The sequence below is a fragment of the Sarcophilus harrisii genome, chromosome 4 (assembly GCF_902635505.1).
Source record: "Sarcophilus harrisii chromosome 4, mSarHar1.11, whole genome shotgun sequence".
NCBI lineage: Eukaryota > Metazoa > Chordata > Mammalia > Dasyuromorphia > Dasyuridae > Sarcophilus > Sarcophilus harrisii.
Window position 1 is genome coordinate 89,206,029 of NC_045429.1, and position 25,271 is coordinate 89,231,299.

The window sequence follows — 25,271 nt, forward strand, 5'->3', positions numbered from 1 at the left end:
GTGTTTTCTTTTTCAGAACTCTCATTTCCTTTCCCTATTTTTCCTCTAACTCTGTTTTAAGATCCTTTTTGAATTCTTCTAAGAAAGCCATGTGAGATGAAGACCAACTTATATCAACATTTGAGGCTTTATCTGGAGATGTTTTGCCTTTAGTGTCCTCCAGGTTTGAGGTTTGTTCTTCCCTGTCTCCATAAAAGCTATCTATGGTCAGAGCTGTTTTTTATTTTTTTTTGCTCATTTTTAAAAGTTGTGGCCTACTCTTTAGGGCAAAGGGAGACTGTCCCAAGCTTCCTCTACAGGCAACAGCAGCTTCACACTGCCATGGTCCTGGTGCTGATGACTTCCTTCCCATGTTGGGTAGGCATGTCCAAGTTCCACTTTATGGATTCAGTAGCTTACTATTTGCCTTCTGTGGTTGTACTGGAGATCCCATAGCTAGTCTGCTGATCCACTGGCTTCTGAACCAGGACACAGCAGCAAATACTGCTGTATTTTGGATAAAAGCCTCCTGCTAGATTCCTCAAGTGAATAAAAGCCTTTCTGCCCTAGATCTCCCTATACTACACTGCATTACACTGCATCCTGTGCTTCCCTGCAACTTTCCCCACTGCTTGATTGAGACAGACCTTTCCTGAAGTTCTTCTAAAATATCTTCTGCTGGAAATTTGTTACACTCCAAATATTTGTGAGCTCTGTCATTCCAAAACCCATTCAGAGGCTTGATCTGGTGTTGATCAGAGGGAAGCCACAAAGAGCTCAGAGAAATACCTGTATATTCTCTGCTATCTTGGCTCCATCACACTGTTTTTTCAAGTTATTTTCATCTTTAAGAGTCTGTATCTCCTTTCTACTTGGATAATTTTTTCATAATATTCTTGTTTTTATTGGATAGTTTTTATTTTTATTTTTCAGTTTTTCTTCAATGTCTTTGATTTTTAATTCTTTTTTAAGTTCTTCTATAAATTTTTTCTGAGCAGGAAGTCATTTTACATTATTCTTTGTGATAGATGAAGCTTTTTTTTTTTTTTTACTTTGGTGTCCTCCTCTGAAGATGAATCTTAGTCTTCTCTATAGTAAGTTTCTCATAGTAACTTCTCATAATAAGTTTCTATGGCTGTATTTTCTTTGCTGGTTCATTTTTTTTTTTTAATGAGAAGTATTAGTATACACACCTCTAATTGTGGGTGACAGGGATGGTGCCTCTAGCTTCACTTCAGCTCTCCCCTCTGACCTAGAACCCTAGAACAAAAGCTTTCCCCTCCTAAAAGTGCCGGCAGCCAGTAGCATCCCTGCCCATTGCTTCTGCATTCACTAGGTATGCTGGTTCCTTCTTGCCCAGGTCCATGCCTCTGCATCACAGCTGGACCTAGCATTCCTAATCAGTAAATGTTACAGTCTTCTTGGCTCAGACCCCAAACTGGGAGGTGAAAGTTTTTGTGGTTCCTGATGAGGCTCCGGTTAATCCACAGTCTGTGGTCTTTCTCAAATCTTGGATTGTGGCAGAAGAAACCCTGTTCTGCCCCAAATCTTCTTGATTATTCACTAATCTATGTTCACCATGGGATAAAAATTTGTTCTGCTTGTGAGGGGAAACTGGGGAACTCGAAATTTACTGACTTACTTTGCCATCTTCCCAGAATCTTTCTCTGTAAAAGTTTTTCCTTGTCTCTCTTTATATCAGATAGTTTACACTATTCTACTCCTCTCTTTCCTTTTTTCTAGTACATTCTTCTCTCATCTCTTAATTTCATTTTTTTGTTAAAAATGATAAAAACATATGTCAATTCCAATAGATGCATACATATTTATCCAGTTATCTTGCTGCATAAGAAAAATCAAATCAAAAAGGGGAAAAATGAGAAAGAAAATAAAATGCAAGCAAACCACAAAAAAAGTGAAAATGCTACGTTGTGATCCATACTCAGTTCCCACAGTCCTCTTTCTGAGTGTAGATAGCTGTCTTCATCACAAGATCATTGGAACTGATCTGAATCATCTCATTGTTGAAAAGAGTTACGTCCATCAGAATTGATCATCATATAATCTTGTTCCCACTGCTCATTTCACTTAGCATCAGTTCATGTAAATTTCTCCAGGCCTCTCTGAAACTTAATTTCATTTTTTAAAGATATCCCTTCATGTTCAACTCACATCTGGTTTTAGATCATGATTTTTGATCATGAATTTTAGGTAGACCAATAATTTTTAAATCATCCTCCTGGATCTATTTTCTAGGTCACTTGTTTTTGTAATGAGATGTTTCACATTTTTCTATTTTTTTTTCATTTTTTGTTTTACGTTATTATATTTTGATTTCTCATAAAGTCATTAGCTCCTATTGTCTCAATTCTAATTTTTAAGGAATTATTTTCCTCAGTGAGGTTTTGTACTTTCTTTCCTATTTGGGCAATTTTGCTTTTTTGAGATATTCTTCTCCTAATTAGTTTTTTGTTATTTCCTTTTCCACCACTCCAATTCTTTTCCTAATTTTTCCTCTATCAAATCTTACTTGATTTTCAAAATCCTTTTTGAGTTCTTCCATAACCTTTGACCAATTTTTATTTTTCTTGGAGGATTTGAATGTAAAAGCTTTGACTTTGTTATCTTCTGTTGAGTGTGTATTTTGATCTTCCTTGTCACCATAGTAACTTTCTAAGGTTAGAAACTTTTTCTGTTGTCTGCTCATTTTACTAGTGTATTAGTCAGCTTTTAATACTTTGTTAAAGTAGGGCTTTAACAAAGCCAGAGTGGAGGGTGCATTGTCTCAAGTTTCAGTAGTTCTGAACAGCTGTTTTCAAAGATCCTTCTAGGGAACCGACCACAAAAACTATTTTCTGTCTTGGAATTAGGAGTGTTCCCATCCCACTATAGCTATAAGATCTAGTTTGCTAAAGCAACAGAGACATTCCTTACTGCTAATGAATGTCTGTGAGCTAAGGCTTCTGGAAGCTGCCACCACCACTACCCACTCCCACTTTTGGTTTGCTGGTTTCTGAAAGCTCTCTTATTCTACTGATGAATCTTTTCTGATGACCTTCCAAGTCTTCTTTGGTTTCTTTAGACTGAGAAGTCTAGAAACTGCCAGTATTGCTGCTGATTCAAAGGCCCCGCTTTGCTGGTATAGGGGCCAGGACTGCAGCAGGGACTGTACTGGTGCAGCTTGCACTACAACTGCACAGTGGACTCCCACCTTGGTTCCATAGTCCTTTTCTGCTGACTTTATAAATATTTTTTGTTGTCCTTGGGTTAAGAGCCTGGAAGCCTCCTATAATGTTGCTGATTTAGAGGTCACTAGATCATTCCTACTTTGCTGGCATGGAGCTAGGGCTAAGGCTGTGGCTAGACTGCATGCTGGATTCCCAACTTTTTGTCACAGACCTTTTCTGCTGACTTTCTTAGTTGTCTCTGGCTGGAAAATTTCTACACCATCTTTTTGGTTGTTCTAACATTATAAAATTAGTTTAGAGTCATTATTTAAAGGAATTTGGAGCAATTTAGGGGAAAGGTTAGGTGAATTCCTGCCTTTACTCCACTATCTGTGCTTTGCTCTTTTCCTCCTTTTTTAAAGTTTTATTAATTGTCTATCTTTTTTATTCTTGTTATTTTCTTTGATGAAATTTTGCATTATTTCTTTGGGGGAGGAGGGATGAAATGGATTTTCTTTTTTTTTTTTTCATTATTCAGTTCATTTTATTTTTTTAAAATAATTATAACTTTTTATTGACAGAACCCATGCCAGGGTAATTTTTTACATTATCCCTTGCACTCACTTCTGTTCCGATTTTTCCTCTCCTTCCCTCCACCCCCTCCCCTAGATGGCAAGCAGTCCTATACATGTTAAATATGTCACAGTATATCCTAGATACAATATATATGTGTAAAACCGAACAGTTCTCTTGTTGCACAGGAAGAATTGGATTAAGAAGGTAAAAATAACCCGGGGAAAAAAACAAAAATGCAAACAGTTTACATTCATTTCCCAGTGTTCTTTCTTTGGGTGTAGCTTCTTCTGTCCATCATTGATCAATTGAAACTGAGTTAGATCTTCTCTTTGTCAAAGAAATCCACTTCCATCAGAATACATCCTCATACAGTATCATTGAAGTATATGATGATCTCCTGGTTCTGCTCATTTCACTTGGCATCAGTTCATGGAAGTCTCTCCAAGACTCTCTGTATTCATCCTGCTGGTCATTTCTTACAGAACAATAGTATTCCATAACATTCATATACCACAATTTACCCAACCATTCTCCAATTGATGGGCATCCATTCATTTTCCAGTTTCTAGCCACCTCCAACAGGGCTGCAACAACCATTTTGGCACATACAGGTCCCTTTCCCTTCTTTAGTATCTCTTTGGGGTATAAGCCCAGCAGTAGCACTGCTGGATCAAAGGATATGCACAGTTTGATAACTTTTTGAGCATAATTCCAGATTGCTCTCCAGAATGGTTGGATTCATTCACAACTCCACCAATAGATCAGTGTCCCAGTTTTCCCACATCCCCTCCAACATTCATCATTATTTTTTCCTGTCATCTTAGTCAATCTGACAGGTATGTAGTGGTATCTCAGAGTTGTCTTAATTTGCATTTCTCTGATTAATAGTGATTTGGAACACTCTTTCATATGAGTGGAAATAGTTTCAATTTCATCATCTAAAAATTGTCTGTTCATATCCTTTGACCATTTATCAATTGGAGAATGGCTTGATTTCTTATAAATTAGAGTCAATTCTCTATATATTTTGGAAATGAGGCCTTTATCAGAACCTTTAACTGTGAAGATATTTTCCCAGTTTGTTGCTTCCCTTCTAATCTTGTTTGCATTAGTTTTGTTTGTACAAAGGCTTTTTAATTTGATGTAATCAAAATTTTCTATTTTGTGATCAATAATAGTCTCTAGTTCATCTTTGGTCACAAATTTCTTCTTCCTCCACAAGTCTGAGAGATAAACTATCCTATGTTCCTCTAATTTATTTATAATCTTGTTCTTTATGACTAAATCATGGACCCATTTTGATCTTATCTTGGAATACAGTGTTAAGTTGTGGGTCCATGCCTAATTTCTGCCATACTAATTTCCAGTTATCCCAGCAGTTTTTGTCAAATAATGAATTCTTATCCCAAAAGTTAGGATCTTTGGGTTTGTCAAACGCTAGATTGCTATAGTTGACTATTTTGTCTTGTGAACCTAACCTATTCCATTGATCAACTAATTTATTTTTTAGCCAATGTCAAATGGTTTTGGTGACTGCTGCTTTATAATATAGTTTTAGAGCAGGTACAGCTAGGCCACCTTCATTTGATTTTTTTTCCATTAATTCTCTTGAGATTCTTGATCTTTTGTTCTTCCATATGAATTTTGTTATTTTTTCTAGATCATTAAAATATTTTCTTGGAAGTCTGATTGGTATAGCACTAAATAAATAGATTAGTTTAGGGAGTATTATCATCTTTATCATATTCGCTCGGCCTATCCAAGAGCACTTAATATTTTTCCAATTATTTAAGTCTGACTTTATTTGTGTGGAAAGTTTTTTGTAATTTTGCTCATATAATTCCTGACTTTCCTTTGGTAGATAGATTCCCAAATATTTTATGCTGTTGGCAGTTATTTTGAATGGAATTTCTCTTTGTATCTCTTGCTGTTGGATTTTGTTGGTGATGTATAAAAATGCTGAAGATTTATGGGGATTTATTTTGTATCCTGCAACTTTGCTAAAGTTATGAATTATTTCTAATAGCTTTTTAGTAGAATCTCTGAGGTTCTCTAAGTATATCATCATATCATCTGCAAAGAGTGATAGTTTGGTTTCCTCATTGCCTACTCTAATTCCTTTAATCTCTAAGAAATGGATTTTCAATTAAATAGAAGACTTCGAAGCACTTCTAATAAAAGAAAATAGAGCTCTGCAAAGAAACTTTGCAGTACAAACACAGGAATAAAAACACATTCGAAATGAACTAGTAATTATAAAGGACTAAAAAACGACAAACTTGTCTATATTCTAAAATAGAGAGATGACACATGTGTTCCCTCAGATATCTATCACCATCTGGGTCAGAGAAGGAGACTAATAAGTCTTTCCTCTGTCACTTTTCTTCATTTCCCCCTAAATACAGGTAAAAATAATTATTTTTTACGAACTTATTAATCTGTTAATATTTCTTTTGGGTATCTAAATGGTGATCTATAACTGTTCCCCTTTTTTGGAGGCAATTGGTGTTAAGTGACTACCCTAGAGTCACATAGCTAGTATAAGTATTGGGAGTCATACTGTAACTCCTGCTCACTTCAGGAATTATACCATCTTTCTCCTCTCAATATAATTCTTAGAATGTTTTTTTTTAATTTTGAGTTCCAAGGTCTTTCATTGAGAAAGCACACAATTTGATATTGATTATACAATTGATGTTATGCAAAACGTATTTCCATGCTAGTCATGTTGTGGAAAAAGCAGATTAAAAAAAATGAAGAAAAAGTATGCTTTGACTTGCATTTGAATTCCATCAGTTCTTTCCCTGTGGTTGAATACAATTTTTCATCATTGGTCTTTCAGAATTGTCTTAGATTAATAAATTGCTAAGAAAAGCTGAGTCATTCATAGTTAATCATCATATAATTATTATATTTAGTTGTATTTAGCTGTTAGTGTGTTCAGCATCAGTTCTTGTAAATCTTTCTATGGATTTCTGAAATCCACCTGCTCATAATTTCTTGTACTATAATAGTATTCCCTAACATTCATATATCACAACTTGTTCAACCATTCCCCAATTGATAGACATTCAGTCAATTTCCAATTTTGCCACCATAAAAAGAGCTGCTATAAATATTTTTGTACATCTTGGGTTTTTTTCTCTGTTTTATGAGTTCTTTGGGATATAGACCTAGTAGTGGTGTTGCTGAATCACTGGGTATTAATAGTTTGGGAAAACTATTTTGGAAAATAGCTTGGGAAACTATCTTGGGAAAAATCACAAATTGTTCTCCAGAATAGTTGGATCAGTTCACAATTCTAACAACAATGCATTAGTGTCCCACAGCCTTTTGAACACTTATCATTTTCCTTTTCATCATATTATCAAATCTAATAGATGTGAGATGATACCTCAGAGTTGTTTTGATTTTCATTTCTCTAATTGATAGCTATTCAGAGCACAGATTTTTACTTTTTCTACTTGCAACTGCTTTTTGAAGAAATTTTTCATAACCCCAGGTATATAAGTATATAAAATAGGTATACAAATTAATCATTTAATGATAAATCATAATTTTGTGACTCCTCCCCACACATTCAGTTACAAGGCCCCATATGGATTCACAATTCGCAATTTAAGAAGTTGGGATTTTGAGCATTTTTTTCATGTCACTATAGATAACTTTGCTTCAATTGAGAATTTTCTATTCATATCTTTTGATCACTTTTGAGGATTTGAGGAATGGATCTTATTTCTATAATTTGACAGTTATTTATATAGTTGAGAAATTAGGTCTTTATCAGAGAAACTTGCCATAAATTATTTTCCACACTTATGATTACTGTGTATTTCCCTCCATCCTATTTCCCCCTGTTTATTCTCTCTGTGTCCCTGTCTCTGTCTCTGTCTTTGTCTCTCTCGGTCTGTCTGTCTGTCTGTCTCTCTCTCTCTCTTTTTCTTTCTCTCTCCTATCATCCCATCCATTCTCAAAAGTGTTCAATTTCTGATTTTACCTTTTTGACCCTCTTCCTCTCCTCTTCTATCAGCACACCTTCTGTTATCCTTTTTTCTTTCTACTATTCTAAATCTAAGGTAATATAGATTTCTTTACCCAACTGAGTATATGTTATTTCCTCTTTGAGACAATTACAATGAGACTAAGGTTCATGAGTTCCCCTCAATTTCCATCTTCCCCATGACTATAAAAGCTCTTTTGTGCCCCTATCAGATAATTTACCTTTACCTTTCCCCTTCTTCCAGTGTGTTCCTTTCTCATCCATTCATTCAATTTTATTTTTATATAATCATCCTATCATATTCAATTTGCACCCATTCTCTTTCTAATGTATAACCATTTTAACTGCCCTAATAATAAGAGAGATTTTAAGAGTTACAAGTATCATTTTTCCCATACAGGAATACAAATTGATGAACCCTCTGGAATCTTCCATGATTTCTCTTTCCTCTTAACCTTTTTATACTTGTATGTGAAAGGCAATTTTCTATTCAGGTCTGGTCTTTTCATCAGGAATACTTAAAAGTACTCTATTTCATTCGATGCCCATTTCCCCCCTGAAGATTCTCTTTACTGGAAAGGTGATTTTTAGTTGTAATCCTAGATCTTTTCCCCTATGGAATATTTATTTCAAATTTTCTGATTCTTTAATGTAGAAACTACTAAATTGTGTGTTATTCTGACTGAGAATTCACCATATTTGAATTGTTTCTTTTTTCACTGTTTGCAATATTATTCTGACTGTGGTTCCACTAATTTTTTTTTTATGGATGCTTATATTTTCTCCTTGGACCTGGGAGTTCTAAAATTTGACTATAATATTCATGGGATTTCTCATTTTAGGATCTCTTTTTAGGAGGTTTTCAGCATATCAGCACAATTTTCCTTACTATTTTCTAGAAAGATGATTTATAGGATTTTTTATTGTGATTTTCAGGTAGTCTAGTAATTATTAAATTATCTCTACCAAACCTATTTTCCAGGTCAGTTGCTTTTCCAATGAGATAATTTCATATTTCCTTCTAATTTTTTTTCATTCATTTGATTTTGTCTCATAGTTTCTTAATATCTTATAAAGTCATTACTTTCACTTGCTGGATTCTACTTTGTAAATTATTATTTCTTAACTTCAGTACCTCCTTCCATTTGGCCAATTCTAATTTTTAAGAATTTTTTTTTATTTAGTATATTTTTATGCTTTTTTTCCCATTTGGCTAAATCTTCTTTTCAGTTAATTTTTGTATATCTTTTCTCATTTGGCCAATTCTTTTTCAAGACATTCTTCTCTTCATTGAATATTTGTTTCTTTTTACCATTTGTCTATTCTATCTTTTAAAGTATTTTTTTTCTTTCAGTATTTTTGGTGCTTTCTTTACCAAGTTCTTGACTCTTTTTTCATGATTTCCTTATATCACTCTCATTTGTCTTTCCAATTTTTCTCTACTTCTTTTATTTCATTTTTAGAATCCTTTTCTTCCATGGCCTACAACCAATTCAAATTTTTCTTTAAGACTTTGCATGTCACAATTTTGACTTTGGTTTCTTCTTTTTAGTTTGTGTCAAAAGACCTTCCCTGTCACCATAGTAACTTCTTATAGTTAGGACCTTTTTATACTCTTTACTCCTTTTCCAGCTTATTTCTTGACTTTTAACTCTATGCTAATGTGGGATTTTGCTGCCAGAGTAGAAGGGGCACTGTTCCAAGCTTCAGGTTTTTTATGAAGCTGTTTTCAGAGATAATTCTGGGGATCTTTTAGTTTTTAGTTCTTCTAAGGCAGTATGATTTAGGAAAACATAATGTTTACTAATCTCCTGAGCTGTGATCTGTGAATATTTGTTTTCATCAAATTTTACAAAGTTTATTGAGATCCTAAAACTCATCAAAATACCCCTAAAACATTCAATTCACAATTTAGACATTTTCAGTAGGCAATAACAAATTTAGCTTCTAAATAGCTTTTGTATCTGCCTTTTATCTTGGCACTCTCCAACATGGCCAATATTGGAAATATATATAGAAAAGAGAGGCTTGGAACACTAGAGAAGGCACAAAAGAGAGACATCTAAAGTTAAAATTCTATTCCTTGAGATTTTTTGTGAAAGTATATGCATAGGAAAAAGTAAGTTTACTAAAACTGAAGATTATAGTAAGACTTCCCTTACTATCTTAAAGTACTTATTTTTACTGAGAAGGATAAAAGCAGATTAGAGATTAAATCTAAATTATCTCCCACAAAATAGAGGCTTTCCTAAATCATCCCCAACAAAGGGGGAATTTAGCTTTGCGCAGAGAAAATTTAGCTTGAGACCTGAAGGGAAGTTTAGCCTCTAGAACAGTTCACTAAAAGGAGTTCTGAATGGAAGTCTGGGGCTGGGGAGGGAGTAGTAGAGGCCCTTGCTGAAATCCCATCATAGGTTAATAAAAATCTGTGAAGAGAAATAGAGGCACAAATGTTCTGAGCAGTTGCCAGTTGTAGAGATCAGTGGCCCCTCAGTGACCAGAGATGTATTAGAACAGGCAGTACAATATTTTATAAAGTTTGTAAAGGTAGGGTGCTTACAATTAACCTGAATTATAAAGAGGGGATTTTCAGGATCTATGACAAGTAAAACACATAATTAATCATTATTCTCTAGAAATTCCAGTGTTAAGTAATCCTTTACTGATGGCAATGCAAATCACCTTATCAATCCAGGGATTTATCTGCTTCCTCTCCCATCTAAAAGAAAAGTTCAAGCTGCAGTTTAGAGCAGGAAGGGGGAAGAAGTTATATTTTTATTATGGTCAGACCTTTTGATGTTTAAATAATCAACTAAATCAAATTATCCTTTAAATAAATAGTGATTCCAATTATTAGAAACAATTTGCAACCAACAGTTATTAAATAATACAGAATAAAGTGGAGCATAAATATTTTCAATTGCATTCCTTTCAACTAGTTTCCTTGTTAAGCACTGGCTTATCTGGCACATTAGTTTCTACTTACTTCTGGATATTTTTTGTGCATTTGTAGATTAAATGAAGAAACTTGCTTCTGTTTCTTTTTTTTTTCCAGTTTTCTCTATCATTGGTCTTTCTGGTGTTCTTTTCAGATATTTATAAGGATTTATGTGAAAAAACTCCTCTACAACCTTTCATGTCACAATTTTAGCCATAACACCTAAATTCTACTTTAATTTGTATTATCCTCTATTACTTCTCTTTTAGATTTATGATATGATATGATACTATTTATTATTATCTATTGTCATTTTTTGGTACTATTATGTAAATTGGATTTACATTTCAAACTGTATTGCATTTGATTGCAATTACTTTGCTGATTAAGTCAAGTATTTGATGAGTAGGAGTCTTTCTGAGCTCTTTTGGTGGCCTTGTCACTGCAAGGCCACCAAAACCTCTGTATATAATTATAATCAATTTGATGTAATTTATGTTGCTTACTTTCAATTCTTCATTTTCAGTTACTTTGGAAATATTTCTGATTTCTTGTTTCAATTGTGCATCATATTTTTTCTTACTAATATTTGTTTTATTACTTTTGTATTATTTTCAATATTTTCACTCATAGATGAGTGATCTGACTATATAAAGACAACTGATTCAAGGATAACTACCATATTGATATGAAGTCTTATCTGTTAAAATATAATGTTTCATTTTTGTTTACTATTTAATGTTTCATATATTCACTGTATGCTTATTTTTTTTCAGATAAAGTATTCTTGATGTAAAGACATGAGGTTGTTGTGTTTTCAACAAGTCATTGACCCTCTAATTCATCCTCTCTAAACTGTATTCTCACACAAATCTCACCATTCTCATATTTTTCCAATTTTTCTTCTTAAAGACACCATATGTCAGGATGTATGTTTATTTATCTGGAGTATCTTATTAAGGTTTTTAGAAATTCCTTATCTCCCCATCCTGTGCAATTAATATTATTATATAAGCTGCAGTTATTTTCATGGTTGTCTATTATCTTGAACTGATAGTTTTAGAGATGTTTTAGAGGCAGATAGGTGGTGCAGTGGAAAGCAAGCTAGACCTGGACTCAGAAAGAGTTAAGTTCAAAGTGGCTTCAAACATTTCCTATTTGTATAACCCTCGCCAAGTCAGATCACTTTGATTTGTCCCAGCTTCCTCTTCTGTAAAAGGGTGATAATAATAACAAAATGCTCAATTGATCACCTGAGCTGATTTGGCTGGCATGGGGGATTAGGTATATGTCCTCATCTAAGAATAATAATATTTATGTAGTACTTAGTATGTGTCAAGCACATTTTTCCTCACTGTTCCATGTGCTTCCATCATAGACAAAAGTGAATCACTCTTCAGGTTAGGTATATGAGAATCTGAGTACTACTGGTAGAATAATTTTAATACATACTTTAAGTATATGTCAATTGTAATATGAATTTGATAAGTAATATGAATACATAATAACCATTCATATACATCTTTAAATTCTGAAGAGCATTTTGCATACATGGGTAAAGGCCATACTTTTATTTAATTACATAATTACTCTTATAAGAAGTAGCATGATATAGTGTGAAGCTTCTTAAATTGTGAGTTATGATCTCATGTGGGACTACATAACTGAATGAGAGGGTCACAAAATTCTGATTTGTTATGAGTAAAAATTTGATTTATATACCAATGTAATATGCAATTGGTGTAATGCAAAAATTTCGGTGAAGAGGTTGCAAGTGGAAAAAGTTTAAGAAGTCCTGATATATAGTATGTAGAATTCTAAACTTTAAATCAGAAATATGAATTCAAACTCTGCTTCAGATACATACTATGTGACCATAGTCAAGTCACTTAATTTCTATGTAGTCTCAGTTTCCTCATTTGTAAAATGAGAATAATAATAGAATCTTTACTATTGTGAAATCAAAGGAGTTGCAAACCTTAAAGAACTTTTTTATTTCAGTTCTTGTCCTCACTATGATGATGAAGGAAGCACTTTCTAATGGCTATGCGCTATAGTATGAAGATCATTTAGGTCCATGTTCTGCTATTAATTAACCTAATTTATTAATGGAGTGTTTGATCCTGGGCAATTCACTTTACTTCTATGAATAAACCTCAGTTTTCTTATATGTAAGACAAATGCATTGGAAGGAAGCTCTATGATCTCTTCCAGCTCAAAAATTATACTCTTTTATTTTTAGTTAATTAACTTGGCATTTCTCACCCTCCCTCCCACAGACTGTAATGTTGCTCCTCCAAGAAAATCTGCAGAAATTCTATCAGGGACATGGTCTGAGTCAGTATATCGAGAAGGTACACGTGCTACTTACAAATGTCGACCTGGATATAGAACACTTGGAAGTATAGTAAGGGAATGTAAGCATGGAAAATGGGAGTCTCTTTACCCATCTCGAGTTTGTATGAGTGAGTATTTCGTGTTTTTATATAATTTCTGTTTATTTAGATGCATACTTCAAATTCTTTGCAATATGTTGAAAAATTTGAACATTATAGTGTTTTACATAAAAAGTTATGTTCCTAAAAAGGAATAATTTTACTGAATTATTCCAAAAAAACCCCCAGAATATTTATTATAAGATACTTTGTATTTGGCTATAGGGAAATTTCAAGGATGCTCCCACTACATAAAAATTGATTTCTAGGATATCTACCAAAAAACAAGTCTCTGCATAATGCAGAGTTATGTTCATCTCAACAGGGACAAAAAAAAGATATTTTTATTTAACCATATCATTATTTTATATTTTATCATTTTATTTTAGGAAAGCCCTGTGGTCACCCTGGAGATATTCAATTTGGTTCTTTTGAACTTTTGGAAGATACTGAATTTTTATTTGGATCCCGGGTTGTATATAAATGTAATGAAGGGTAGGTGTAAAGAATTTTAAACTACTGGTAGCAAAATTATCAGAGTGAACAGATAAATTAATAAATTTTTAAAAAACATATTTTAGATATATGTAAGCAGAAGAATTATGCTGAGATAGTAAATGATGAAAGGGTAAACACTGAGGTTCTAGCTATATTAGTATTCATTATTCAAATGCCTGCAGTTAGGAAGTTGTCTTGTTTTGTTGGGAACCTGTGATCTTTGTGGTTTAGGTGTCACTCTAATTTCATAAATAAAAGAGGTTTTAGTGAGGGCAAATAGATCTTTATTCTGAATCTTATAATTTTAGAGAGGTACATGGAGCACTCAGAGGGTTTAGTTACTTTCTTGGGGTGATAAAACCATTATATTTTGAAATATATAATGCAGTTAGATCTTCCTCCTCTTAAGAGGGCTTTCTACTGTACCATAGGGCTATTATACAGAATGGAGTGAGGCAGCAAAAATATTTTTCACTTGAAAATATTCACTAATTAATAAAACACTTATAAAATCTGTTCTTGGAAAAGATAGATGGTACAATGGCTCTGGAATCAGGAGGACTTGAATTCAAATGTGATCTTAGACACTTAACATTTATTAGCAGTGTGACTGGGCAAGTCACTTAATCTCAATTTCCTTGCCAAGAAGAAAATTATGGAATTAGTTTTCAAATATTCTTGCTTTATAATAATGTTTACCTGCTTTCCATTGTTCTATGAGAAAGTCAGACATGTGATCACTTAAATTTGTCAAGAAATGACACCCCCTAAATCACTATTTGTCACCTTTGATTTAATAGTTAGAAAAAATTGTAAACATAGCCTGCTTTAAAATGTGAAATTAATTATTTTTGTTATTGTTAATTTAATTTTTAAGATTGAGTTCCAAAGAAACATTTATATTATTTGCCTAAAATGATGATGTACATTTTTTAACAGATTGATTTTAATTGGCAAATTTTGGTACTAAATATGTTTTTATGAGGACCTGCCAAATCCAGTTTTTTCTAATTTTGTCTTTTAAAATAAATTTTATAGATTTACTTTTTATCACCAAAATTTCTCCCAGTAGCTTTTTCCCTTTCCTTTCTAAAGAACTATTCCATGCAACAAATAATATTTCTATAGATAAAAAAAAGTTTGAAAAAGTGGAATATACCATCTTTGTTGACTTCCCATCTCTTCAAAGAATAGCACTATCCTTTTTTTTTTTTTTTCTCCTGAGGCAATTGAAATGAAGTGACTTGTCCAGGTTCACATAGCTAGGAAGTGTTAAGTGTCTGAAGTCAGATGTGAATTCAGGTCATTCTGACTTCGGGTTGGTGGTCTATCCACTGTACCACTTAGCTGACCCACTATCATTTTTAATGTCTCTTTTGGTGCTATTTTGGTGCTAATTTTTCATCTTTCCCTTTCTTTTTTTGGGGGGGGTGGGTTCCTTATAGTTATATTGATGTAGTCATTGTGTATATTGCTTTTTAAGTTCTGCTTACTCTACTTTGCATCATTTAATAACAATCATATTATGTTTATCTATATTCATCATTTCTAATGCAAAATATTCTATTATATTCACATACCAAAATTTGTTTAGGCTGTATCCAAATTATGCTATTTCCAATTCTTTGTCATCACAAAAAGTGCTGCTATGAATATTTTGGTGGGTTTGATAACTTTCATCATATCAATATAACCTCTTTGAAATGCATGCCTAATTGTGGAATCTTTGAATTAAAAAGATATTTTGATCATTTTGCTTTCTTGATTATTAATTAATTTTCAAAATATTTGAAATTATTCACAGTTCTAGCAACAATGTATTTATTAGCAGTGTAACTATCTTTCCATAACTCCTCCAAAAAAGTGACTGTTCTTATATTTTGTCATATTTATCAGTTTTCAGATTATAGACCAAAAGTTTAGGGTTGTTTTAATTTGAAATTTACTTAATATTAGTCATTTGGAGCATTCTTTCATATGATGACTAATAGATTGTAATTTTGTGTATGTGTGTTCCTTTCCCTTGACAATAACAATTGTGAAAAGGCTTTTGGATTTTCTTTGTTTTGTTGAACAATAGAGTAGAAGGGCAATGTTTACATATCTTGAATATCCATCCATTTTGACAATTTTTTTTTCAAAATTGTATTCTTTACTTCTTATCCTAAGTTCATTAGTTGTGCTGTGTGGAAGCTTTGCTATTTCATATAATCAGAGTTTTATCTTCTATAACTGCTTCTATCACTTATTTGATGAAGAATAAAACTCCTACATATAGCTATTAAACCATATGATCTATTATCTTTTTCTATTTTTGTTTTATGATTTTTAATATTAAGGTTATACATCCATCTAGAATTTTTTTTATATTATATATGTGATATAAAGTATATTGCTATACTTTTTTTTTCTAGTTAGCTTTCCAGTTTTCTTAGCAATTTTTATGAAATAAGGAGTTCTTTCCACAGAAATTTGTGTTCCAATTTGTCAAAAATTGGGTCACTGATTTCTATGTTTAAAATTCTTCTTTGTCTAATATATTTCATTAATTTTCCTCTCTATTTTTTAAACTAATACAATATGAATTTATTGACCAATGTTTTGTAATAGACTTTGATATCTGGAAGTGCTATTCTAGAAATATTATTCTTCCTTCACTTATACTTTAAAAAAATTCCCCATTAGGAATTTTGTTTTAGATTTGAATCATTTTCATTGGATTTTTTTCATTTCACCAATTTTATTTTTTAAGGAGTTGTTTTCTTTTTCCATTTCACCAAATCTATTTTTAAACAAGTGGTTGTCCAGTATTTTTTTTTTTAATTTTTAGGATTTAGTATTTTTTAAGGAGTTGTTTTCTTCAGTTAATTTCTGTTTCATTTTCCAAACTCTCTTGCAAAGTTCTCATTTTCTTTTCCCATTTTTCTTATAATTCTTTTAAATATCCTTTTTGAATTCTTCTAAGAGAATCTTTTGAGTTGGAGACCAGTTATATCCCTCTTTGAAACTTCATCTAAAGGCAGTTTGCTTTTAATGTCCTCAGAATTTGAGTTCTGTACTTCCCTTTCTCCACAATAGCTATCTGTAATCAGAGCTCTTTTTGCTTTTTTACTCCTTTTTAAAAAGTTGAGGTCTGTTCCTAGGACACAGGGGAGATTGTCCCAAGCTTCCTATACAGGGCAACAGGAGCTTCACACTGCACTGGGGCTGGTGCATGTTTTTCCCCTGTGCTGGATAGGCCTGACCAAGTCCTACCTGTTATTTTGGAGTTAGGGGATCACTATTTGCTATACTATTTGGTTTCATAGATAATCTGCCTTCTGAAGAAGGACAGAGTAGCTAACAGTACTGTATTTTGGCTAAGAGCTTCCTATTAGATTCCTTACATGGGACTGCTCCCTGAATTGCCTACCCTGGGCCACATCCCCCTGCCCAATTGAGACAGATCTTTCCTGAAGTCCTTCCAAGATATCTTCTGCTGGAAATTTGTCACATTTAAATATACATTCTGTCACTCCAAAATCCCTTCAGAGACTTGATCTAGTGTTGATTCTGAAGGAAACCAGAAAGAGCTCAGGTAAAGTACTATCTATTCTTTGTCATCTTGGCTCCATCTCCTGGGATGATTAATATCAATAAAAACTGAACAGGGCTAATGACAAATAATGTCATCAGGGAGATGTATTAGTAGAAAAGGAGCAAGTCCAATTATTCAACAAAAGTGAACTAATAACTGATTGGCAGCCTACATTATTTACAGATATCTACATTATGTCAAGAAATCTAGTTTGAAGGCCTCAAGAAACACTGATTCTATATTTCTTCATCCAGTCCACCAATTTCTTTTGGACAACACATGGAGGATTTATCAAGGACAGAGAAAATTGTTTATAAAACATGGCTTGAATTGGTTGCAAAATGCTCTGTTGAAGGAGTACTCAAAATTACATGGCACAGTGCAAAAATTTTTATATGTAAAATCAGGAAGAAAGATCTGAGTTCAAATTTGACCTCAAACATTTACAATCTGGGTTACCTGTCTTCCTTGATTTCTTTATCTGCAAAATGGAGTTAATAATAACAATAACTTTAAAGCTTGTTGTGAGATAGAGTTAGATATTTTAAAGCACTTTGCAAACCTTAAACTTCTTTATAAATGCAAGTTATCATACTTATTATTATATCATTGAACTCTGAAGTTTTATTTTCATTAAAAGGAATTTTGGCCATAAGATAATTAATATTCAATTGTTATTTTTCTTTAAAAGGTGCTTCAAAAGTGCCATGAACCACATACAAACCTGATCTTGCTTTCAACTGCTTTATATTTTACAGATATCAATTAATAAGTCCAACCAATTTTCGTGTATGTGAAGTAGATGGATGGAGCAATGATATCCCTTTCTGTGAAGGTACATTTGTATGACAAATATATTTTATAATGATTTTAATGAGAATTTTTTATAAATATTTCCTTATGCTTAATATTCCTATAAATCGATAATTAAACTTTTTTGCTACCTATTTTTAAAAATAAAATTCACTATTGCTAATATTTGTAGCCAATAATAAATGATAACTAGTATTCCTTAGTATTTCAGGCATTTAAATTCATCACAGCCATCATACAGACTTGCAATCAGAATAATATAATTATTTTTAGACTTTTAGGAACACTGAAGATTATCATAGACCATAAATCATAATTTTAGACTTGAAAGAGACCTTAGAGTGACCTATTCCAACCTCTTCATTATTGATCTATAGAAATCCATATTGACTTCCCAAAGTCACATAGATAAAAAATGAGACAACATTTAAATCCATGTTGTTTGACTTAAAATTCAATGCTCTTTTTATGAGCATTCAAGTTAAAAAAAAAAGCAAACTATTTTTTAAAAATGAAGTAAAGATCAATATTATAAATATTGATTGAATAATATAGACTACATCATTATAGATATATGTGATACTTTCTCTAGATTGTAATATTACAAAGAATAAATGATCAGTAAGCATTTATTAAGAGACTGCTAATAACATTAAAATATTTTTAAAAATTTTCTGTTTTCAAGCATTCATTTTTCTTCAATTCTTCAAGATAATATTTGTTTATTGCTATAAAAATTGCAAAAATATCAAAGATCACTGCCATTCCTCCAAGAAAAATGCATATTCCAATATTTTACTAGGAATTGATCACTTTTGTATCAGTCTTAAAATCTCTGTGGTTGAAATATTCAAGTAATTTTGTTATTTTATAAATCCATTTTTATGTTAGAATTGTTTTCATTTACAATTGATATTACAAATTATTTAACTACTTCTATAAGTATATGTTTATATTTTTAGTGGTTAAGTGCTCACCAGTGACAGCACCAGAGAATGGAAGAATTGTCACAAGTTCACTTGACCCAGAAGAGGAATTTACTTTTGGCCAGGTAGTACAGTTTGAATGTAATCCAGGCTTTAAGCTGAAGGGGCCTAGGGAAATACACTGCTCAACAGGTGGTGATTGGAATGAACGAGAACCTCATTGTGTGGGTAAGAAAAGTTTACTTTTATTTGGCTTCATTTACATCTTTTCCTTATATAATTTAGAATTTTTTTGGATTATGTGTATAATATAAAGAGAATGCTAAGGGATGTGTGTATGTATGTGTGTGTGTGAAGATGGTAAGACATTTGTCTTAGACATTTATGATTTTGCTACCATTCACTAACAATTATAGCAAGAAATAATTTACCAGATTACTCTTGCTTTTAAATGACAATCAAGAGTGTAAACAATTTGCATTTCATTTTTTATTTATCTTCATGTGAATATCTTTGTCTCTGTCTCTGCCTCTCTTTGTCTCTGCCTCTCTCTGTCTCTCTGTCTCTGTCTCTATCTCTGTTTCTCTGTCATCCTGTTCCCATGTCTCCCTTTAACTTCTCTGGCTTTCTCTCTTTACTCTCTTCCTTCTCTCCTTTCCTCAATCCTATTCCATTATTCCCTAAAAATGCCATCCCATGATTACTCATCCTTTCCTTGATAATGTTTTTTTTTTTTTCTGAAGCATTTGGGATTAAATGATGATAAATTTCTTTATAAATTTATTTTAAATTTCTTTAATTCTTTAATCTATCTCTTTCACTTCCCTCACCATGTATTATCTTTTCAAAATCTTTACTTCATCTCCATTATTCTACTAAAATTGCTTCACTAAAGATTATCAATTACCTTTTAATCTTATATTCAATTGCTTATTCTCATTCTTCATTTCTTTGATCTTCTCTATAATAGTTAACTATATGGATTAACTCTTCTTTCCTTGATACTTTCTATTTCTTTCCCCAGAGATTCTCCTGGTTTATTCACTTTTCTAGTCTTTCTCTATCTTCTTGATGGGTTCATTTTCATTTTTCTCTACCACCTTCCTTTAACAAAGGTTCTGTTCTCATTTTGCTTGTTTTCTCACTCTACATTTTCACCTACTTCTATATCTTTTCTTATGCAGATGATTATTTATGACCAATAAGCAATCAATTCCTAAATCATGCTATCTGATCTCTGTTTCAGTTTGTACTAGTAAGCTGCTTATTGGACTCTTCCTTTTAGAGAGTTCAGTGGGATTTTAATATTAACTTAAAAATTAAAATCTTCATTCCCTCTCACTCTAAATTCTGCAACTTTCCTGATCTTCGATACCATTAACATTCTCCTAATCCGTGCATGTAAACTGAACATAATATTTTATTCTTCCTCCTATTGCAAACCATACATCTAATGTGTTGTAAATGTGTTCTAATGTGTTCTAGTTAATTATACTTCCAAAATATCTGTTCCCTCCTTACATTCCTATTACCATCAACATAATTAAAGTTATTGGCAACTCTCACCAAAATATGTTAGTGGTTTCTTAGAAAATCTTTCTCTTTCTAAGTTGCCTGTCTAATATTGAACTTTTCCTTTCAATTCTACTCCTTTATGGCAAGCTATCTAAAAAGCTTAGTAGTGGTATTGTTAGGTCAAAGAGTATACATGATTTTACAGCCCTTTGGGCATAATTCTAAATTGCTCTACAGAATGGTTGAATGATTCACAATTCCATCAAGAATGTATTAATGCCTCATTTCCCCCACATTTCCTCCAATATTTATAATTTCCCTTTTCTGACCCATTAGCCAACAATAGGTAGGAAGTAGTGCCTCAGAATTGTTTTAACTTGCATTTCTCTAATCAATAGTGAGTTAGAGTATGTTAAATATGGCTATAAATAACTTGATTAGTTCTGAAAATTGTTCGTACCTTTTGATCATTTATCAGTTGAGGCATGGCTCTTTTTTTTAAAATAAATTTGACTCACTTTCCTAAATGTTTGAGAAATTAAGCTTTCATCAGAGAAACTTGCTTCAAAATTATTTTTGCAATTACTATTGCTAACTGTATTTTCCTCCCTCCTTTTTATATTTTCTCTCTCTCCTTTCACCCATTCCCTCCTCAAAAAGGTTTTACTTCTGACCACCTCCTTCCCTAATATACCCTTTCTTCTATTAATCTCCTTCCTTTTTGTATTACCTTTCCCAGTGTGTATGTTATTTCCTCTTTGAGTCAGTTCTGATTAGAGTAAGATTCATTCACTCCTCTTACCTTTCTCATTTTCCTGGACACTTCCAATGCAATGAATTTTGTCAATATGTTTTAAATCCTTCAGCAGTCATAGGAAACAGATAAAAAGAAAGACAAATGAAATACTAAGGAGTTGAGTGAGATTTATGTTACTTATCTGTTCAACTAAGATAACTATTGTTTTAAATATTATCTCTCTGATTAGTTTCTTTTAACATTATTTTACTAGTCATTTAAAGACACTTTGATATTTTCTCTATTTTATTAGAAATTTCCTGTGAAGTACCAGAAATTGAGAATGGGAAACTTTTAGGTGGGAAGGCAGTTTACAAGGAGAACGAACGGCTACAATATATATGCAATCCTGGTTTTGCACATGGTGAAAGAGCAGATGCCATATGCACTAAATATGGTTGGAGTCCAGCTGTATTATGTAGAGGTCATTATTTATCTTTATTATCTCAAGTTATATTTATTTAATCAAATAATTGCATATTTAGTTGCTTTTTAAAGAATTCTACTCCTTCTCAATAGAATGGTTATCTTGGCATACTTAAAACTAGTAAGATGAAAACTATTAGTAATTACTCGTGTAAAAGACTTTAGAGACTAACTTCTTTATTGTGAAGCAAGGGAACTTGGAACTAAAGAGTATGAAGGACTTTATCAAAGTCATATAAGATCGTTAATAACAAATAAAAATAGAACTTTTTTTCCTACACAGTTTTGCTTCTACATACAAGCCTAGAAAATCATACAAGCACTGGGGGCAGCAGGCTATCTGAAAGAGACAAGGGTTTTTAATGGATCACAAGATTAATATAATCTAATTATGCAAATTTGTACATAATAATCACATTATTAAAACAAATGTAGTAGTACCCAGATCAGGGCAGTCACAGTAGTCTTCACTAAAAAGAATGAATTTCCAATATTGTAATTACTTCTGATTAGTGCATTTTTAAAGTGTTAGTGACAAATAAATATATATCCAAAAGAGGGTTAGTACGATGATGAAGAATTTTCAAATTATGTCCTAAAACAGTTAAAGGATTTGAATGTCTTTAGTTTGTAGAAGAAAAAAACAGAGAAGAATGTGGTAGCTATCTTCTATTATTTGAATGATTTTTATGTGAAATAGAGAAAAAAATTATTTTGTTATTCTAGCAGAAAAAAACTATGATTAGTAGATAAAAGATACAAAGGATAAACTGTATCCTCATAGCACACATGGGGAAGAATGTGTGGAAACCAAGGAAGAGATCCACAAAGTTGGGTACATAGCTATCTTATACCATGTGACAAGATTTTTAAATCTCCCAGCACTATCATGTCAAAGCAACAAGTGGCACAGCCCAGAATCCATGGTGAGATGAGGAATTAACAATGTTAATAGAGAAAACCTATCATTAATATAACCTAATTAAGGTCAATTTCCATTCATCTGGAATTTAAAAACAAAACTTTCTACAACCAAGAATCTATTGGGTTATTTGAGTATATTTCATAATCTTAATGGACTGGGAACCCTGTATTTTAACTGAGCTAATCACACATTTCTTTTTAGAAGTCACATGTGATCCCCCACATCTGTCTAATGGGAATGTATTTCCTAAGGCAAATAAATATAGAGGAGATGAAGAAATCTCATTTACATGCAAAGAAAATTATTACCCACCACTTACTGGAAACAAAGCAAAATGTACCCCTGAGGGCTGGTCACCTCTTCCAAGATGTAATTGTAAGTTTCATTCATACTTTTTCCTATTTTGAAAATTATGATATTGTTGATTTCATCTCAAAACATTCTAAGTCACATCTGGTTTTCTTGATTTTGTATTATCAATCTGATATGTAGCCATCACTCAGTAATTTGGAATTACCTAGCTCCAGCAGAACAGCATGACACATACTTTCTTATTTCTTTGGCACGGCAATTGGGATTAAGTGATTTGCCCGGGGTCACTACAGCTAGGAACTGTTGTGTGCAAAAGTATATTTGTACCCAGGTCTTCCTAACTTCAGGTATGGTACTCTATCCACTATGCCGTCTAGCTGCTTTATCATAACAGAATGAAAGGGAAAATTCTCTCAAGTATATATGTTTCTAATTATGTCCATCTAAAATCCCAAAATATTTTCCTGGAAAAATAAAAAATTAATCCACAGAATTGAAAAATTTTGGCTGCTTACCTTACCTCTTTTCATTTTGGTTATTTTGTTCTGATTTTATACAGCACTTTTCAGAACATTTATGAGTTTGAGTTCTCAGAAACCATAGAACTCATGTAGCATGGTAAAGAATATCCTGATTCCCAATTCATATATAGTCAATTTAGTTTCCTTCTTTGTTGTTTTTTGTGTTTTTAATGCCTAAATAGATCTAGACTGGAAGATCATTCCATGATTAGTCACTATATGTCATGATGTATTTTAGTATGAAAATTCTTGAGATTTAATGTTTCTTTCTTGATCTCTCTATAAGCATTGGCTATTTATTGTATGGAAAGTATCTGTGCTAGATTATACAAAAACAAATTCTGGGGATACAAAGTCAAAAGTGAAATAATATCTTCCTTCAAGGATGTTATAACATATTAGAGGAGACACACCTGTATGTGTAGAAATACAAAATAGTAACATCCCTCCCCCCAAAAAAAGAAAAAAAAGGTAATTTTGTCTAGGAAAAGTGTTAGCAAGTAAGAAAAAAAGGAAAAGCTTAATGAAAATGACACTTGAACTTAATTTTGTGAGACAAAGTTCAGGAGGGAATGTCAAACCAGGAAAGACCACAAGTGCAAAGGGATGTAGACTTATAATGGATTGTTATATATAAAGAACAGTAAAAAGACTAGTTTGGTTAGATTTTAAGTTATGAAAGCAATATGTAGTCTTGTTGGAAAAGTAACTTTGTTCATACATCACATAGATGGACAAAGAAGAGCTTTGAAGGCCAAAAAAGAGAACTTTATATTTAATCATTTAAGTGATAGCTATTGTAGTTTATTGATTAAAAGGACATGATTAAACTTGACCTTTAGAAAAACTACTTTGGCAAACATGTTGAAGACAAACTGGAAAAGGGAAGTATTTGAGGCAGAGAGATTAATTTAGGAGTTATTGCAATATTCTAGACAAAAAGTGGAGAGCCTGAACTAGATCAGTGACTGATGATTAGCTAATCATCAGTGCTAATTCTCAAAAGCAAGAATTCAGGGAAATGATTATAAATTTAATAAAATAAGAAACCAGTACCTGAAATTATATTTGTTTTTCATTGAAATAAAGAATGTATTATTTTCTTGATATAAAAACTTTGTATCAATTCAGGTCACAAATTAACTATAAATCAGTAGGCACATCTTACTTAAGGTATTGTCTCATTCTAAAAAATAAAAATGACTTCAATATCCAAGGTCTAACTAATTAGATTTTTTTCTGACATGACCTAAAACCATAAGGTAGTGTGATGAAAGGTTGACTACGGTTTAAATTCTGCCTCTGAATTATATTGGCAACATGAGCCTCAGCAAGTCATTTAACCTCTCCTCACAGGAAAACCTCTAAAATTGTAAACTGCAGAACAGATATCTAATCAGCACTGAATTTCTTAACAGGAGTCTCTAAATCAGTAAAATCACAAATCTTTCCAAAGAAACCAAACTAGTTGAAGCCTCCAAAACATATTATCCATGTGATTGATAAAAGCATTTAGCTTCTCAGTACCCCAAGATACATTCTAAGATTTGAAACTGAAGTGCAGTTGCTGATCTGCTATGTTAAAATATGGCTTATTCACTGGAAATGAAATTGCAAGTCTCTTCCACTGTCACAGGAAATGAAATTACAAGTCTCTTCCACTCTCTTGTTTCTCCCCTCAAAATGACTTACAAATTGAGTATGAGGGAATTTTTAATATGGAACTTTAAAAAAAAATATTCTGACTGAGGGAAATACTGTCATAGTCCTAACAATTTCTTCAGATGAATGTTTGAAGTTTAGTATATTAAAAAAAAACAACTAATATTGCTACTTTATACTTAGATGTCATGTGTTATTCAGAAAT

General features: G+C 32.3%; 1 protein-coding gene across 1 annotated transcript in view; it reads left to right on the top strand.

Moving 5' to 3' along the window:
- Positions 1-25,271, top strand: part of LOC100914654 (complement factor H) — a 117,803-nt gene that overhangs the window by 17,353 nt on the left and 75,179 nt on the right. Inside the window, exons 2-7 of the mRNA XM_031937082.1 lie at positions 12,940-13,125; positions 13,485-13,590; positions 17,929-18,005; positions 18,946-19,137; positions 21,474-21,644; positions 22,773-22,946. Of these exons, the coding sequence (XP_031792942.1) occupies positions 12,940-13,125; positions 13,485-13,590; positions 17,929-18,005; positions 18,946-19,137; positions 21,474-21,644; positions 22,773-22,946 (906 nt within the window). The remainder of the gene's footprint in view (positions 1-12,939; positions 13,126-13,484; positions 13,591-17,928; positions 18,006-18,945; positions 19,138-21,473; positions 21,645-22,772; positions 22,947-25,271) is intronic.